The sequence below is a fragment of the Parasteatoda tepidariorum genome, chromosome 2 (assembly GCF_043381705.1).
Source record: "Parasteatoda tepidariorum isolate YZ-2023 chromosome 2, CAS_Ptep_4.0, whole genome shotgun sequence".
Classification (NCBI taxonomy): domain Eukaryota; kingdom Metazoa; phylum Arthropoda; class Arachnida; order Araneae; family Theridiidae; genus Parasteatoda; species Parasteatoda tepidariorum.
The window spans coordinates 103,197,675-103,214,924 of NC_092205.1; the positions used below are offsets into that span (position 1 = coordinate 103,197,675).

A 17,250-nucleotide genomic window follows, 5' to 3' on the forward strand; every position below is an offset into this window, starting at 1 on the left:
AACCCAGAAAAATTGAGTCGGCTGTTCAACAACGGTTATAAAATATTAAAAAATATATATACACCTGTGTGTGAAGGCAGAAGTCGAATTCTTGGATCTAGATGGCGCCATTGGGAAATAAGAAGTTTGCCCTAAAAAAAGTTTGCCAGAATTGAAAAGTGGCATACAATAACGGCATTTAACCAATGATAATTTATATCTGCACTGTGTTCGGTGCAAGCCAGGAGTAAAATTTGTATGAACCAGTCACTGCTGGGATTCAAACTGAGGACAACAATTCATTCGGAGGCAAGTGCTTTATCCCATAAGTTACCGCAACTCTCATTTCTCTAATTAAATATTTTAAAAATAGGCTTTTATGGGTTAATATGTTCATAATTTCCTTAATAAACTTAAGTCCGGGAGGGTTCCTCTGACAGAAAATTAATTATTTAGTGCTACATAGCCAAAAAAAATTATGTGTTCAACAATGCATCGTGAAACAATGCATCGTGTTACATACATCATAAAATAATATTAATATTCTGAAATAATTTCATGTAAATAAGTAATATGGGATGAAACTTCAAATTCGTGTTGCAAATGTTAGTATTTTAAAAATACAAAAAAATTTCTGTAGTAAGCTAACAGGAGAAAATTAGACACATAATATTAACTACTATCAGGACGCAGTCACTAATATTTTGGTGCAATCACTAATTTTGTCAACATTATTATGGGTTTGAGATTATAATTTCATGAAATGTCAAGATAGGATTTAAAAATAATATTGTAAACTTACCTTAATAGTTCCACCAAAGCCTGAGCCAATTTTATAGATGGAGCCACCAGACAAAATGTACAAAAATTTGCCATCACTAGTTATCGGAGAGCCTTGCCTGTATTTTGCTGTAAAAAATTAAGAACATTTTTAAAAGCAGATAAACAGTTTGAAATTAGAAAGAAAAAGAAAAAAAAAAGGTTTTCTTTCAGAGTGGATGGAAACTGGCAGTGCAATTAGGATTAAACACTGGTTAGATGTGAACATTTAGAACACACACTCGAGAATACTTTAAAGAGGTTCAATCAGTTTTTGAAGACAATAGAGAAATTTTAGATTTCTCGTATAAAATCCCTCAAGAATCCCCATTCAGTTTCTTTTATATTTATTAACAATAACTTCATAAAAAATGGTGATTTTAAATGGAGATTTTTTTTAATTTTGTGTGTAGTTCTTTCTTCTTTTTTTTAATGGAAAATTGATACAGATTATGAAGCAATTGTTCATAACTTTTACACCATAACATGGGTTGTGATTCAAAACTTTAAAAAAATTCCCTGTGTTTAATCTGTCTATATTACGAACAATATATTAATAGGAAATACAACAATTACTGTGCTCTTGTGTGAGCTATATTGAGCTAACTATATTTATTAGCTTTAATTGCTGGAAAAACTTAGAGGAAAAGAAAAGGAAAAGCTGAACATACTTAAATAATGTCATAGTAAATTAAATAGTTTAGTATAGTTGAAATTCCATCCTTAAATATCTCACAGATTACGCTTTCAGATGTCACCATTTTTTAAAAGACAAAAATAAGCAACTAAATTTCCTGTATTTCCGTAGTTTGTAAAGAAAAAACAAAAATTCCCTGCATTCTCCCTATTATTTCAGGTGATTTCTCCCTGCATTCTCCCTATTTCAAGTGAACTCCCTGTATTTTCTCTGCGGATTAGCAACCCTACATAAGAACATATATACATATTGATGAGTCATTCAAAAAATTGAAATTGTTATAGTAATGACCACCACATGCTTTTAATTAAAATTCTTAAGAAATAATTAACAATGTGTTGAATAAGAAATAATTAACAATGTGTTGAAAGAAAAAATTAATGTCAGAAACTTTTATTAAATCAAGAGATCATACTTTTTGGAATTTGTACTGAAAACCAACCACAGAGGGCACTGCTAGGAAAACCTCTTGAACACCAATCTGGACCCACAGTTTTTCCAAATAAAACTGCGTGGACACTTCGTTGCAAAGAAGACATTATACCAGGAGTCTAAAAACAATTTGTGCTGTTTTATCAATAATGCATAAAATTTAAGCAGCAGCAAATAATAAAATAAAAAAATAATATGTGCTTCAGTTTAGCAGCCCAACTAAGGCTTTAAACAAATTGTTTTTACATTATAAGCACTTGTTACATTATAAGCACTTGTTACATTATAAGCACTCACTTAGTGAAGCATCCTTTATACAGTTGCCCAAACACCAACATGTTTACATAAAATTTAAAAGAAATATTTCTAAATAAAAGTAAGGTTTTAGTAAATTTGATTGTAAGTTTCAAAAAATTTCATCCAGTAAAGTAAAAAATAAAAAATAATTGCTATTTATATACAAAGCATTCAAAAAAATATTTATATTCCTTGATTTTTTTCCAAAATGATATTTTGTTAAAGATTAATACTTTGACGCACTTTAAAAACTTAACTTGAGAATTTCTTATTAAAAAAAAAGTTAATAATTTTGTTATAATGCGTAAAAATCTATTGAAAAGTGACAAAAACTTTTGAAATTCGTCAAAACCCTGCGGCAAATTTATTTTGACATTTTATTAGATACTAAATCATACACAATACTTGCATTACAATCTTCGATAAATATGATTTATATTATGTATCACTTATAAAAAAAGCTGCCAAAATTAGAACGCATATTATATCTATTCAGTTTACATGAAATAACTATGAGTTATTTATTGCGTTGACATGATGCATCAAAAACCTATTGAAAAGCGTCATAAAGTTTAAGTAAAAATAAAGTGCTTTCCAATCTGTTCTCAACATATATATATATATATTATTAATTCTCTATATTTGTTGTTATTAATTATAGGAGGCTTTGGAGGAAATTCAGACAGCAATGAGAAAATGTTTGGTCTAAGAAAATTTCTAAAAAATTTTGCTTAAAAAAATGCGTTGCTTTGCAAAACTTTTTCTTTTTAGAAAAAAACATAAACCAATTTTTGTATTTATTAGCTTGAATTCCTAAAGTTAATAAAAAGGGACCTTAAAATTATAATAAATTATTGCTATTTCAATATATTTTGACTCTTATCATTATATAACACATATACTCGTTTATTCGGGAATTGTGTAAAATCAAATTAATTTTTTTGTAACATAAACTTCATTTTCCAAAAATATTTTGAAAAATTCATTGTACTGGAAAGAAAAAAACACTTACATTTTTGGAGAAATTTTGATACAAAAAGAAACTTTATTCATAGGGAATATGAAGCTCTGAGAATTTTCTGTACTCCTACTTATGTGTGCTTGAATATTTCTAATGTTAGTAAACTTATGTTAATTACATTAATGCATAATTACAGGGTATCTGCTACATTTTAGATTTTCAATTCCATGACTAATTTCAAGGATTTTTCATGGCTTAATGAAGTTACTATTTTCTCTGACAAAAACACAACAATAAATTTAAAAAAGCATTATAATAACATTAATTGAAATGATAGGTATAACTAAATGAAATGATAGGAATAACCAAAACTGTTAGAGGAATAATCAAAACTCTAAATTAATTGAAATGATAGGAATAACTAAAACTGTTATACTTTTATCTTCAAATTTATAAATCTTAAATTTAAAAAACAGAGTAAAGAATGAGTTGAAGCAATAAAATAGCTGAGAAAAATACAAAAGCAAATATTTTTTTTCTTCTTTTTTTCTGCAGAACTATACTCTAAAGATACTTTTCTTATTTATTGGAAAGGAAAGAAATACTGCCGATTTTTCTGTTAAGCAGCTCAGCATCCACCGAAAGAATGGTTTAAAATTTCATAGAAAACTGGAAAATGAACTTGGAGTACGGAGGTCTTCAAAACTTTTTTTTCTCATTGCAATTGTATGTTTCAGGGAAAGGAAATATCAAAATAATTTACGAATATAATTGATTGATCACAATTTTATACATATATTTATTTCTAATACCTTATAATTAGTCTTACACTAAAATTTTGGCACTCGTCAAAAAGAGGGTTTCAACACGACGGATAAAACCATGGTTAAAACTTGATAAAACCATCAATCGTCAAAAACTTACCAACACTGCATCTGGTTAACTTTAAATTAAATTGAAAGTAATTGTAAACACTTTGTAGCATTTTAATTTTTAAACAAATAACATATAAACAGAAATATAACTGTGTGAAAATATGGCATTAAAAAAAGAACAATGTACATTTTCACTTATCACAGAAATATTTAATTTCATTAAATCCCTGGTACATTAATTAAAATGTCATAGAAATAAAATAAGGAGTAAAATAAAATGCATTGACCACAATGAAAATATCATCAAGTAATGAGATAGAAAACAAATTACAGGGATTTCTTCAGATGCTAAGGCTTGAGAGCTCATAAGTAATGCGGAGGCAGCAGATAGAAGCTTGCCAGTGTCTCCCCTGGCCACAACAAGGCTTAGAAGACAGGCACAAGCGTAAGGAGTTAAGTTTGCAGAGAAACTACTCTGTGGTTGGTCCGTTGAGAACGAGGATGATAAATCCAATAATAAATCAAACATTGAATCTGAAATGAAATGAAAATATATCTATTTTTAAATACTGAACATTTTATAATACAACTGCAAGAATTTAACTTTTCAAACTCTTTCGTATGAAAATAAATATACTACTTTATACTCGTGATTGTAAAAATTATTTCCTGGAAGAGGACGTACTCAAAAGGGAGATCTTAAGTTTTCAAGTTCTTTTTGGTATAAAGAAATAAATAACAATCTAAACCTACTTTACAACCACCAGGAGTAATTGTGAGTCCAATTCAAAAATCCTGAAAATTTCTCCAACAAAATCATTAATTACGTTTTTCAAAAAATTAACGTCTTTATAAATTTAAATCCTTGATATTTTCAAAACATGAAATTCTAAATAAATTATATGCAGCATAATTCAAATGAATAATTATGCACAAGTTTACTTTTATCTCTAATCACATTCATTAACTCTAATAGAAAAATATTTACAAATGAAAGAGATGCCAAGTATAAATTTGAGTTCTAATATTTCTAAATAAAACATAAATTTTTTTTACATGAATTTGAGCAATAATTTCTTGAATCTTCAGGACCTTGGATTTCCAGATCGTGTTTACCGAAAAATCTGGATTTTTTCCGGAGCACAATCATCTCTGAATCACGATCAGGAAAGACATAGGGAATACTTCATTTTTTCAACCTCTTTTGTATGTAGCGTATTTTTTGGTTAAATAAAAGTGTAAACAAAACATCTTACAAAATATGAAAATAAGAATTTTGTGCTTTGTGGACAGTGTCTGAAATAAATGGTCGGCTATTAACTGACTTGAATGGTTATTACTTTACATATTAAGTTTGTAATATAACTGCTGTGAAATATGGTCTTTCTTTACAACAAATATTTTAGTCATTTAATATTGACAAATATTTATTAAAATTTATAGACATATAAAGGCAACAGTTGGAGCTATAAAAATTTTACCGATAACTTCAGAAGGCTCATATTTCAGTCCTTCGGGTTGTTGGCCTTGCAGCATGTCTAATAAAGCTTCAAGGGCTCTCATACAAAAGTGTGGATGATTTTTTTGGCTCTCTTTTATTAACTCAAAAACACTGCATAAACCAATACCAACAATCTGTAAAAGGAGATAGAAAACCAATATAAGAATTAGAAAGAATCGTTAGAACAAAACAAATGTAGAGTAACATTACATGGAAAGAAATTTTGTAGAAATCTTTTAAATTCTCTAGTAACTAAGCAGGGGTCTGTGCAGACGTTTTGTAAAAGGTCCGTTTTTGTAAAATTGTGAAAAAATTACTCGTAACTTGTGAATATAAAATAAACGTTAACTCACATTCTTTCAACCAGGTCCTGCTTTTGTGAATTTGTGCAAATAGGGTCCTGTTACTGCAAAAAACTTTTTCAAGGAGTTTTTTAATTGTAAAGAGATACAAAATTATGCTCAACACTGTAAAATAATAATTTAAAAAAAATTTAAATTTAAAAGATGAACAGCAATTGCTGCTACTTAATTAGAGATGCAACATACAAATATTTGGTATTGAGCCTATACTGCTGAACGCAGAATATTAATTTAGGAGGAATAAACGAAGAAATGGCTGCCAAAGACAAAACTTAGTTCGTTTACGTCTATCTTTCTTTCCCCCACCCCCCTGGGAAGGGTTTATTCGATTAACAAACCAATAATGAAGATAAACAAATTTGTGAAGGGTCCGAGTAAAAGATAAAATATTTTGTGAAGGGTCCGTGTTTAAGTTAAAATATTTTGTGAAGGGGCCGTTTTTATGAAAAGATATTTTGTGTAGAGTTGGTTAAAGGACCCAAATTTCTTCTAAACAGACCCCTGCTAAGTAAACTTTTTCCTTATTATGGAAAATATTTTACAATATTAAAGGTTATCGAAAACAAATTATCATGTTTTAATATTAACACAGAAATTTTTCTTATGGATATTTAGATGTTTCAAGATTAATTTATTGTCCAAAGCATAGAGTCAAAATTTAACTAGTCATAGCTTATAAATCTCAGAAAAAATAATATTTCAGAAGAAAAAATAATTCAAAAACTTATGTAGTAGCCAGCAACTTTATATTACATTGAAATTGTAATATAAAATTTATAGTTTGTACTGCTATTTATTTGTTTCATCAATTTGTCAAATACATAATGATACAAATATTTTTGCTAAAAATATTTTTAGAGAAATTTCATTTTTCGATAAAAAAAACATTTAAAAAAACTATTTAAAAGTCAATTTAAGAAAAAATAGCAACTGGAAAATGTATTAAGGATCTTTTGCAACTAAATTTTCCTTTACAAAAGACCAAATTACCAAAATAAATATTATACTTCAGAATTACTCAAGTTCAAAATAATAAAATCTTTTCGAATAATAAAAATTATATAATTGAAACTATTTATGAACAAATTACAGAAGACCAAAGTAAGTAGCATACTTCAGAATTACTCAAGTGTTAAGTAATCAAATCTTTTCAAATGATGAAAATTATATAATTTTAACTATTTTTGAACAAATTACAAAAAAACAAAGTATTAAAATATACCTTAGGCACTCTAGATCCATCATTGCTGCGATCATCATCATCATCAGACTCAGAATCAGTAGAAGGTGATGATATGCTCTTTAGATATAGGCGTGTAGCCTCACAGGTTTGTTTTTCTAAGACACAAAGACGAACAATAGCAAAAACGACAAAGGACGACGGGTTGCTTCTCACTGCTAAAAATGGGGGCTGAAGAACTGGCAATTCTGCAGTTTCTCTCTGAAATCAAACATCAAAATGTTAAGCTTTGGAAAAAACAAGCAATCATTTATACAGATGTTAAATAAACTCAGCTTTACATCTGAAACTCAATTTAGGCATTTCTTTTTAAAAATTCAAATCACACAATATCTGAAACCTTGCTATGTGAAGAATAGATATTATAATACTCATACGATCAGAATGTTTTAAGTGCATGGGCGATTTTTTTTCTTTTAATTATTAGACCCAAAGTCTATCTTATAATATAACACAATATTATTTCAAAATCATCCATTTAGAAATTGAAGAATATAAATTTGAGGTTGTTGACAATTTCGTTTTCTTGGGTTCTGTAATCAACAACATATTACAATGGAAATACAAAGAGGAATTACTATAGCCAATAAATGTTTTAATGGAATTCGGAAATGCTTAAAATCTAATGTAATTCATAGAAAAACAAAAATTTTATTATATAAATCTCTTTAAAGATCAATTTTAACATATGCTTGTGAAACCTGGACCCTATCTTGTATGAGTGAGGCTATGTTGGGTACCTTTCAGAGAAAGATATTGAGAAGTATTTTTGGAGGAATTTTAAAAAAATGGTGAGTGGCTTAGAAGATCAAATGTAGAGCTTTATTACTCCCATAATGAACCCGACATTATTAACTTTATTGAACAACAAAGAATATAATGAGCAGGCCACGCTATCAGAATGAACAAAGACTGTACCACAAAAAGAGGCAGGCCGAATTTGAGATGGGTAGAAGGCCTAGAAAGAGAACTCTTGGTCTGAAAAACTAAAAACTGGGAAACTTTAGCAGGAAAAAAGGTTAACCCTGGAAAAAACTCTTTGAGAAGGCCAAGGCCCACCCTGGGTTGTCAAGCCATTGACAATGATTATTATTATTTAAAAATATCATAAAAAAATTTATTACTTTCGCAAAATTAATCTCTTATATATTTATTGACTCAAGTTCCAATACGCTTAGATGAATAGTTAATTTTATAATTTTGAAGAAGTACTTAGGTACTTTATTTACGTTACACAAGAGCTGCATTATGGTCTAGGAAACATCCCTGAGGATGATCCGAAGACAGGCCATCGCAGTTTTGATCCTCTGCAGAAGGATAACTCCTCCACTTTGGTAGATCGATGACCAGCACACAAAGTAAACGCACTTTACGGAAGTTTAATGAGGATCGATATGGAGGCAGATCAAAGTGGTCGCTTACTGACAGCAGCCGTTGATGCTCGATTTCAGTGTTCTTCTGGAAACCAGGAAATACAACCACTCCACCGTGGGACTAATTTTGAAGAAACAGGGCAACTACCAATATTGGATATATCTGGCTTAACTGAGCTAATATATTATTCTGACGTTTCTATGATGCATTGAATAAAGTTAAAATATGCTATTTACATATGGTTTTAACAAATTATGAATTTAGTTAGTAGTATAAGAATCAGGGTTGGAATTTTTGCCGGCAAAAAGGGGTTTTTGCCAGGACAGTGGCAAAAACCTGGTAAAAACCGGCAAAAACCAAATTATCTAAATAGCTGATTAAATATTATTACAAAATACTTGAAACAAATTTAACTCAATCATAAGGAATAATAATTCTGATACATTACATGAAAAAATTATTTTTAACATATTAATAATTAATATAAGGGTAATAATTTTTAAAAGATTGAAAGTTTTTGATCTCTTTTCATTTTAGAATCCTAAAATAAATGTTTTTTTACAAATAAATAAATATTATTATTTGTATAATATTATTATTTATTATAAAAAATTATTATTTGTACAATAATTAACTACACATGTTGATAGATATTTTATGCTTTAAATTATAGTTATATTAATTTAAAATAAGTTCATTTCACTGGAAAAAAGAGAATAATCACAAATTTTCCAATCAATAATGTTTTAAACTACTAAAATGATATATTATTACATTATCATTTAATTATGGAATAATAATTTTGTTAATTTTTTTGTAATTATTTATATTCATAGTATATATTTCAATTTTAGGAATAATTTTGTATCAAAAATGTGTTTTTGTCCTCTCATCTTGGAAAATATAGGTTTTTGCCACTTTTTGCCAATTTACTTGGCAAAAACCTGTTTTTACCAGGACGGTTTTTACCCGTATTTACCGGTGTTTAACATGGTTTTTTCCACCTGCGGCAAAATCTTGCCAACCCTGATAAGAATCATAAGAAAATCAAATTAATATAAACAAAAATATAAAAACAGAACAATAACATCAGATAAAAAATAAAAAACAGAGGGCATTTTTGGAGTTGATTTTCTCAGATGAAGTTTTTGTGTGAAAAAGTGTGGTAAACCCATTACAAGAAAATATAAAAGAATATCCATTAATATCCATTACACAAGAAGAAGTTTTGATTTGCACTATTTGTTTTTGATGTCTTTTGACGGATGAATTTGTTAGAAAACCTTCTTGATAATTTATGTCATTTTTATCAAAAATTGGCTTTCAAGTAACAGGGTGCATAGCCAAATCTTTGAATCAAAAATAAGCACTTTTTAAAAACTTTTCAAGCACTTTACAAAAAATTTGAAGCACTCAAAAAATTCATATTCAATCAATGATATTATTGAAAAACAAAAACTTTTTATAAAGAGTTTTACCGTTAAAAAAAACCCAAAAAGAAACGGACGTAAATCAAAACAATCAGTACTTTCCCACATCACCGAGTGAATTCAACTTGACCCTGAACTCAGAACAAAAGTACCCTTACCCCCTACGTCAAAAAAGTGATAGAAGTAAAATAAAATAAACAAGAATAAAATTAAATTAAATTAAAAAGAAAAACATTTCATAAGGATCTGATATTCTCTATCCGAATTAGAGCACTCGGGTTTCGGTTGTAAGTGTGCGCGCATGCGCAAGTCATAACGTGGGTACGACATGAAGTCCGCGTGAATGATTATGTAGCAAACACCCCATTTTTCGTGAAATGCATGGGATCCATCCGATATCTCTGAAGAAAAATAAATTAATCGTGGAAAAAAAAGCACTTTTTAAAAACAGCTGAAAAAAGCACCTTTAAAAGCTTTTAAAAACGAAATCCCCAAAAAAGCACCTTTAAGTACTTTTTACAAACGCTACGCGCCCTGAGTAATAACAGTCAGTACAGCAGTTATCCATATTACTTTACAGAATTTCATAATAAAAGCCTCAAAAGTTAAGACTGTTGCTGATTTAACCTTGGATTTGGGGTTTCATGCAATTCCAGGGTGTGTAGCCAAATCTTTCAACAACAACAAAAAAAAATTAAACATTAACAAAATGCAAAATAATTTTCAAAGACTTTTTGAAAAACACCCTTTGCATAAAAAGTGGCAAAAATTGACATGTTAAAGAAAAAATCATTTTCGAAAAAGGAAAACTAAGCACTTTTTAAAAACAGCCCATGAAAAAAGCTCCTTTAAGTACTTTTAAAAAACAAAAATCGGAAATAAAAACCGTTAAGCACTTCTTAAAAATGCTACAAACCATGAATAGTAACAAATAATACATAGTTGCTTGTTAACTTGTAGCGTTGATCAGTCTCTATGCTATTTTACCATGGTCAACTTTATCTAATCTAATTATTCTATTCTCTATGGGAAAGCTTTAAATAGATTGTGTATTTGTTGTAATTTTATAATTGTCTGTCTAAATTTAATAATTAATTTTTTAACATTAAATATTTAGAATAGTTAAGTCAAACAACTAGAAGAAAACTTCTTATTTTTAATGTAAATTATATAATTCTGTTGGTCAAAATAATATACATGACAAATTTCCAAAATTGGATTCCATCAGCTTTGTCCCAACACAAAAAGTTAAATAATTTCTTTGTATCCGAACAATACAACATTGATACTGATTTATGACTAACTACTTAAAATACAGTACAGAACCCGTTATCCGGAAATCAGAAAACCGGAAAACCAAAAAACCGGAACGAAATTCGATAAATTTTCCCGCTATTTAAAAAATTTTTTTTATAAGATTTTAGGATTTTTCTTTCTTTTTTGAAAGATGTTTACCTTACCATCATTTTAGAAATAATCATTAGTGTATTACTTAATCGTTTTTTCTTCTTTTTAAGATTATTTCTAAATATTTTTCTATTTTAAGTTGGGTTTAACAATAAAAAAACGGCTTTTTGTAGCGATTCAGAAAACCGGAAAAATCAGTTATCCGGAATAGCGATGGTCCCGATCATTCCGGATAATCGGTTCCCTACTGTATAATGATCCATCTTGAAAAATGAATTATTATACATTCTAGTATTTTAACATTTACTGATATGCATTTGTTTCAGTCTTACTGATATGCATTTGTTTCAGTCAATTTTTAAAAAATATTTAAACTAACAAAAAACTATTTTTAAATGGTTCATGCGCATAAATTAATAATTCATAATTAAAAAAAAATTCACTTATAAAAACAGTTATTACAAAAATTAAGAGTCAGTTTAATGGTATTGAGACTTCATATTAATTTTTCATAACTTCTCCATAAAAAAAAGAACAAAAATTACTGAAAGTGGGATGTGTATAAAAATTTTCACAAATAAAAACAATAAAATTAGTATGTAGTTGAAATTTTAACAAACATACACTAAAATGTCCTTTGTGTCAAATTTTTTTTCTTCAGAAATATAGATAGTCTTAACAGAAAAAATAAATTTAATTCAGAAAAATAGATAGTCTTAACAGAAAAATAGATTTCATTCCGAAAAATAGATAGTCTTAACAGAAAAATAGATTTAATTCAGAAAAATAGACAGCAATTAACACCAATTGTAAGTAGGCTTTAGCCTAATACAAATAAAATATTCATGTTACATTTATTATTAATAAGAAATTATGATTCAAGAAACATCATAAATGAATAGAATACACAAAAAAAAAGAGAGAAAAAAAATTATATGATTATTTTCATCTGAATTATAAAAGAATATAATACTTTTAAAATAATAACTATTACTATTTTCAACAAGTTTTTTTTTACAGATAGATTTAATTCAGAAAATAGACAGCAGACAGATTTAGAAAATAGACAGATATAGATTTAATTCAGAAAAAATAGTCAGCAATTAACACCAATTGTAAATAGGCTTTGGCCTAATACAAACAAAATTTTCTGTTACATTTATTATTAATAAGAAATTGTGATTTAACAAACATTACAAATGAACAGAATAGAATGCACAAAGAAAAAAAAACACAACAAAAAAAAGCAAAATTTATATAATTATTTTCAACAACTTTTTTTACAAAAAAAATAATTAAAATAAGTTAAATAAATGAGTAAACTTACTTTTGATTTCTGTTTCTCTTTGGACTTTGATTTCTTTTTTGTTTTCTTTGGTTCAATTCGCCTTCTGAAAGCAAAAAATGATTTTAACTCTGTGTACCAATCCACTTCTAAACAGATCTGTTCTCCCTCCATTGCTTTCACTTTGAATTATGAAAAGGTCAGAAAAAGCAAAGAAGGAGGGAGAAATAGTTAATATTCATGAATGTTTCCATGCTGAGACAAACTGGTACAATCAGTTTTTCTCTCAGAAATTCATCATTAAAATTCTAACAACATTAAATACATGACTTAAACTATACTATATAAGGTAACATTTTTCTTTTCTTCACATCTTAGCTTATTCATTGAGGAATAGCACTTAAAATCATGCTAAAATAGAATTTTTAATATATGTGAATTGTATTTAATTTTATATAGGTATTATATAATTTTTAATATAGGAATTATAAGGATTTAAATAAGGCTTGAAATCAAATATTGCTCATTAAAATGTGAATTTGTACTTTAACAATTTTATTTTAAAAAAAAACATTTATTATGTTTTAATAAAAAATATTTAAAAAGTGCCTAAATGACACTCTTTTTTATTCACTCAGTAATAGAACGCACAAGTACCTAAAGTGATAATTATACAAAAACTCTTTTTAAGAGGATTTTTAAATTAAAATACAGTCAAAATAGCTCCTAAATATGACTATATGATTTTTAAAAAATTCTTCCATCTGCATTAGTATTAATTTTTTTAATTTCTTATCATGGCAACTTATCGGAATTTAAACTGATGATTCATAAATTCTCTGCCCTTGAAGTATTGCTAAAATATTTAGAGATCTTAAATTATAATTCATATCCCTTCTCTAGTGAAAATTTAAAAACGAGGAAAAGATTATTTAAGGCGAAAATGTTTAATGCTTAAGAAAATTTTCTTAAGATTTTCCTGAGAAGAAAAATAGCTTTAATTCAAAAACTGTTTCAACATATTTAAGATAGTTGAGCTTGTAAATACAATAATAATTTTAAGGATAAACAGCATTTTGAATGACCAGGTTCCACAGTTATTGCTATGTAATTAAATAATCACTGATGTTTTATAAAATTCAATAGTATCCTCGAACGTTCCTTAAATAAAGTTGAGTTATATGTAGATATTTTATCAGGATTTAGTGCTCTAAAGCGACCGTCAAACTGTATTTTTAATTGCTTAAAAAAAAGCATGTTGAGACAAATTTATAAAAATTTTAATTATAGACATATTGTAAAATGAAAATCAACTTTTTAACACATGTATGCAAAAACACTGCACAATATTTTAAAATATTTCAAATGTAGGTTGATTTTCAAAATTAGGATTTTTTAACAACATATAGTGATTATCAAATTAAAAGCCAGATTTTCGAACATTTTATTTTTACTAGGGATGTAACGAATATTCTGTCACTATTCGGCCCTTTTGAATACTGAAGTTATTCGGCCAAATAATGAAGTTATTCGGCTGAATATGAATTTTATTAGATATTTGGCTGAATAAATTCATAATAATAAAGAAAGATATTTTAATAAAAATATATTTAATCTATCTTTTTAATAAAAATATATTTAATTTATCTTTTAATTATATATTTAATCATGAATATTGCAGAGTTACATTTCACTGCATTAATTATTAGAAAATCTAACATTTACTCAATTTAAGTTGTATAATACATAAGTGTATTTAATAATGTTACATAAATAAAAACGTTTTCTTGTTGCAAATTTATCATCATATGTATTTAAACAAGCATTGGAATCTTTTACATTAAAATACAAATATTTTTTAAAATATAGAAAGTTTAAAAAAGCAAATTTGTTAATATTTATTTCACTTTTAATTTAAAATTTGAAAATTATTTAATTACAAAATTAAAATTTCAAAAGTGAAACTTTTTAAAAAGTTCTTAATTTTCTGGGCTTTAATAATTTTTCTGGCAAAAAAAAAAGTTAAGAATACATTTAACAGTAGTAATGAGTTCTTATTTTAAATAAAATAGCATATAAATTACAATATAACTATAACTAAAATATGCTATTATTAATTATTTAGATTTATAAAAGCCATATTGCCTTGTTATTGGCATCAAGATATTTAAATTATTAAAAAATAAATCAATCAAGTTGTTAAAATTTTTTTAATTATACAAAGATTAAAAAAGCAATCTTGTTAATATTTATTTAATTTTTAATTTAAAATTACTTTAATTACAAAATTTCAATCAAAAGAGAAATTTTTAAAAAGTAAGTATTCGGCCACCGAATATTCGGTATTCGGCCCCATCACTATTCGTTACATCACTAATTTTTACATGCTTAATTTTACTTAGATAAGAATTTCATATTGGTACCTGCACCAAGACATTTGCCAAGAGTTTTTGCAATTTCCGGGCAAACATCTATGTGTATTTTTTATTTTAAAAAAAAATTGCAAGATTAAAATCTATTTAGCACCTTGACGATTGTAGTTGGCGCAACTGATCACGATACGGAAATATTCCCATGGGATTTTTTTTTAAAAGTTTATCAAGAAAAAAAAATTTCAAATTAACAGGAGACATTGAATATACACTAAATGATCTATAGAAAGTGACAAATAGCTACTGATGCTACAAACACAAATATTAAAAAACTTTCTTTTATTATCATTAAAAATACTTAAAAAATACTATTTCTCATATTATACCCAAAATAGTTTATAAAAAAACTAATGTATTTGTTAATGGAACGATACTATTATATGTTTATATTTTGTTGTGTTCTCCTAGTAACATGGAATTGGCATAATATGAATGGCAAAATAAGTCAATATTTTAAAACGTAAGTATGGATGAGAAATTTATCCTCTAATTTTATGATTTTGGCAACAATTGTGGTTTATAATTATGTAGTTATGAGCCATAGTGCTGTAGGGTGTCTATCAGTACAATTATTCAATTCCATTTCACTAGTATACAAGACATACTAACTCGATTCTATGACGGGGTACCTTTTAATAGAAGATTGACATTGTCGATGGCAATCGCCCCTCAGTGCTGTCAGTTCAATTGAATATTCCCTTGGTTATTTAAGATATGTCTGGTTTATATAATAAAAGTTTAATGTTAAATGCATACAAGAAAGTATACAGACTAACGATAGTAGAAGGAAATAAAATGCTTTCCTTAAAATTTAAAGAAATATTTAGAAGTTAATCACTTCTGTATGTTGATTACTTGGTGTTTTTTTTTATATCATTATTAACTATGTAATATCACCAAGCTGGCGGAAACAATACTTTACAAGTTGACTACTCCTCTGAGTGGACCATTGAGTTGCTGTCCTACAAACAAGTGATCAACTTACTAAATATTGCAATACTATGTTAATCAACAGATACCAATATTTGCAGATCACAATTACCCTTGATTAAATTTGCCGATAAATAACGTTTTCATGCAATAGTCATAGAAACTTGTCGATTATAGAACTGACAGAATAAACTATACTTTAGCTAACCAAAAAAAGAAAGGATGCACTTTGAACTGCGTATGAAAAAAACAAAGCATCGAGTATGAAACAGCAATAAAAATTTAAACAAGATTTCATCCGAGATGTCAAATCATTGTTTACATCAAGTAAAATATCTCACTTTTGATCAATGCATTGACGAAACATTTCGTGAAATTCAGCTCGAAGAATATCTTCACTGATATCTCCAGATTTGCAATGGGGACCACAACGCATATTGACAGAAACTGTTTTGCATGCATTTTCTGTATAAAAACTTGAGATGTCAGGTGTTTGCACATTGGCGGCCGCCATATTGTTTCTAATTAACAGGGAAGAGGACCGGCAACAGTTAAGAAGTGTATCCAAATAATTTGAAAATAAATATAAACATCATCTTAATGATTAAAATGATATCGAAAATAATTACAAACGAATTTCTATTAAGTCATTCTGATAAATTTCAGGATGTATATTATTTCGAAACAAACAGTAACTAGCAGTAGTCTTTAATGCAAGTGATGCCATTCTAGCATAACGACGTTATTGAAATGATTTTCAAATTTATATTTTAGACGGGGAACTATTTTAGCAGCCGTCACTAACACTTCAAATCTGCAGCGCCAAATCTATTTTCATGTAAGACTTGCTGACTAGCGGCAGATGAATTTTGCACAGGTTTTAGCGATGAAACTATTATTTGTATAATTGTGATTAATTGTTGGATGAGAGCAGAATGAATTCAATATTTAGTGATTTTTAAAAAAAAAGAGTAAAATTGAATTATTTAATTTTAATATGCATAATCTTGTAGTAGTTAATGTTGAATTTTGATTTGTATTCTAAGAACAGGAAAGATATACTTGTGTAAGATTTATTGAGCATAATGCTTTGTCTTATAATTGTTGTTGTTGTTGTTGTTAATTTACGTCGCACTAGAGCTGCACAATGGGCTATTGGCGACGGTCTGGGAAACATCCCGGAGGATGATCCGAAGACATGCCATCACAATTTTGATCCTCTGCGGAGG

The 17,250-nt window shown here is 27.5% G+C and overlaps 1 protein-coding gene across 2 annotated transcripts in view; it reads right to left on the reverse strand.

Moving 5' to 3' along the window:
* LOC107440653 (E3 ubiquitin-protein ligase MYCBP2) overlaps nt 1-16,780 on the reverse strand; it is a 162,622-nt gene extending 145,842 nt beyond the window's left edge. Inside the window, exons 1-7 of one of the 2 annotated variants that reach the window (XM_043049991.2) lie at nt 16,363-16,780; nt 12,702-12,765; nt 7,146-7,364; nt 5,542-5,695; nt 4,392-4,594; nt 1,911-2,046; nt 782-888 (exon numbers count right to left, since the gene is read on the reverse strand). In XM_043049991.2, the coding sequence (XP_042905925.1) occupies nt 782-888; nt 1,911-2,046; nt 4,392-4,594; nt 5,542-5,695; nt 7,146-7,364; nt 12,702-12,765; nt 16,363-16,535 (1,056 nt within the window). In that variant the 5' untranslated portion in view covers nt 16,536-16,780. Of the gene's footprint in view, nt 1-781; nt 889-1,910; nt 2,047-4,391; nt 4,595-5,541; nt 5,696-7,145; nt 7,365-12,701; nt 12,766-16,133; nt 16,306-16,362 lie in introns of those variants that run through there. The other variant, XM_071178081.1, reaches the window with a different exon arrangement.
* Between the last annotated feature and the right edge of the window lie 470 nt (nt 16,781-17,250).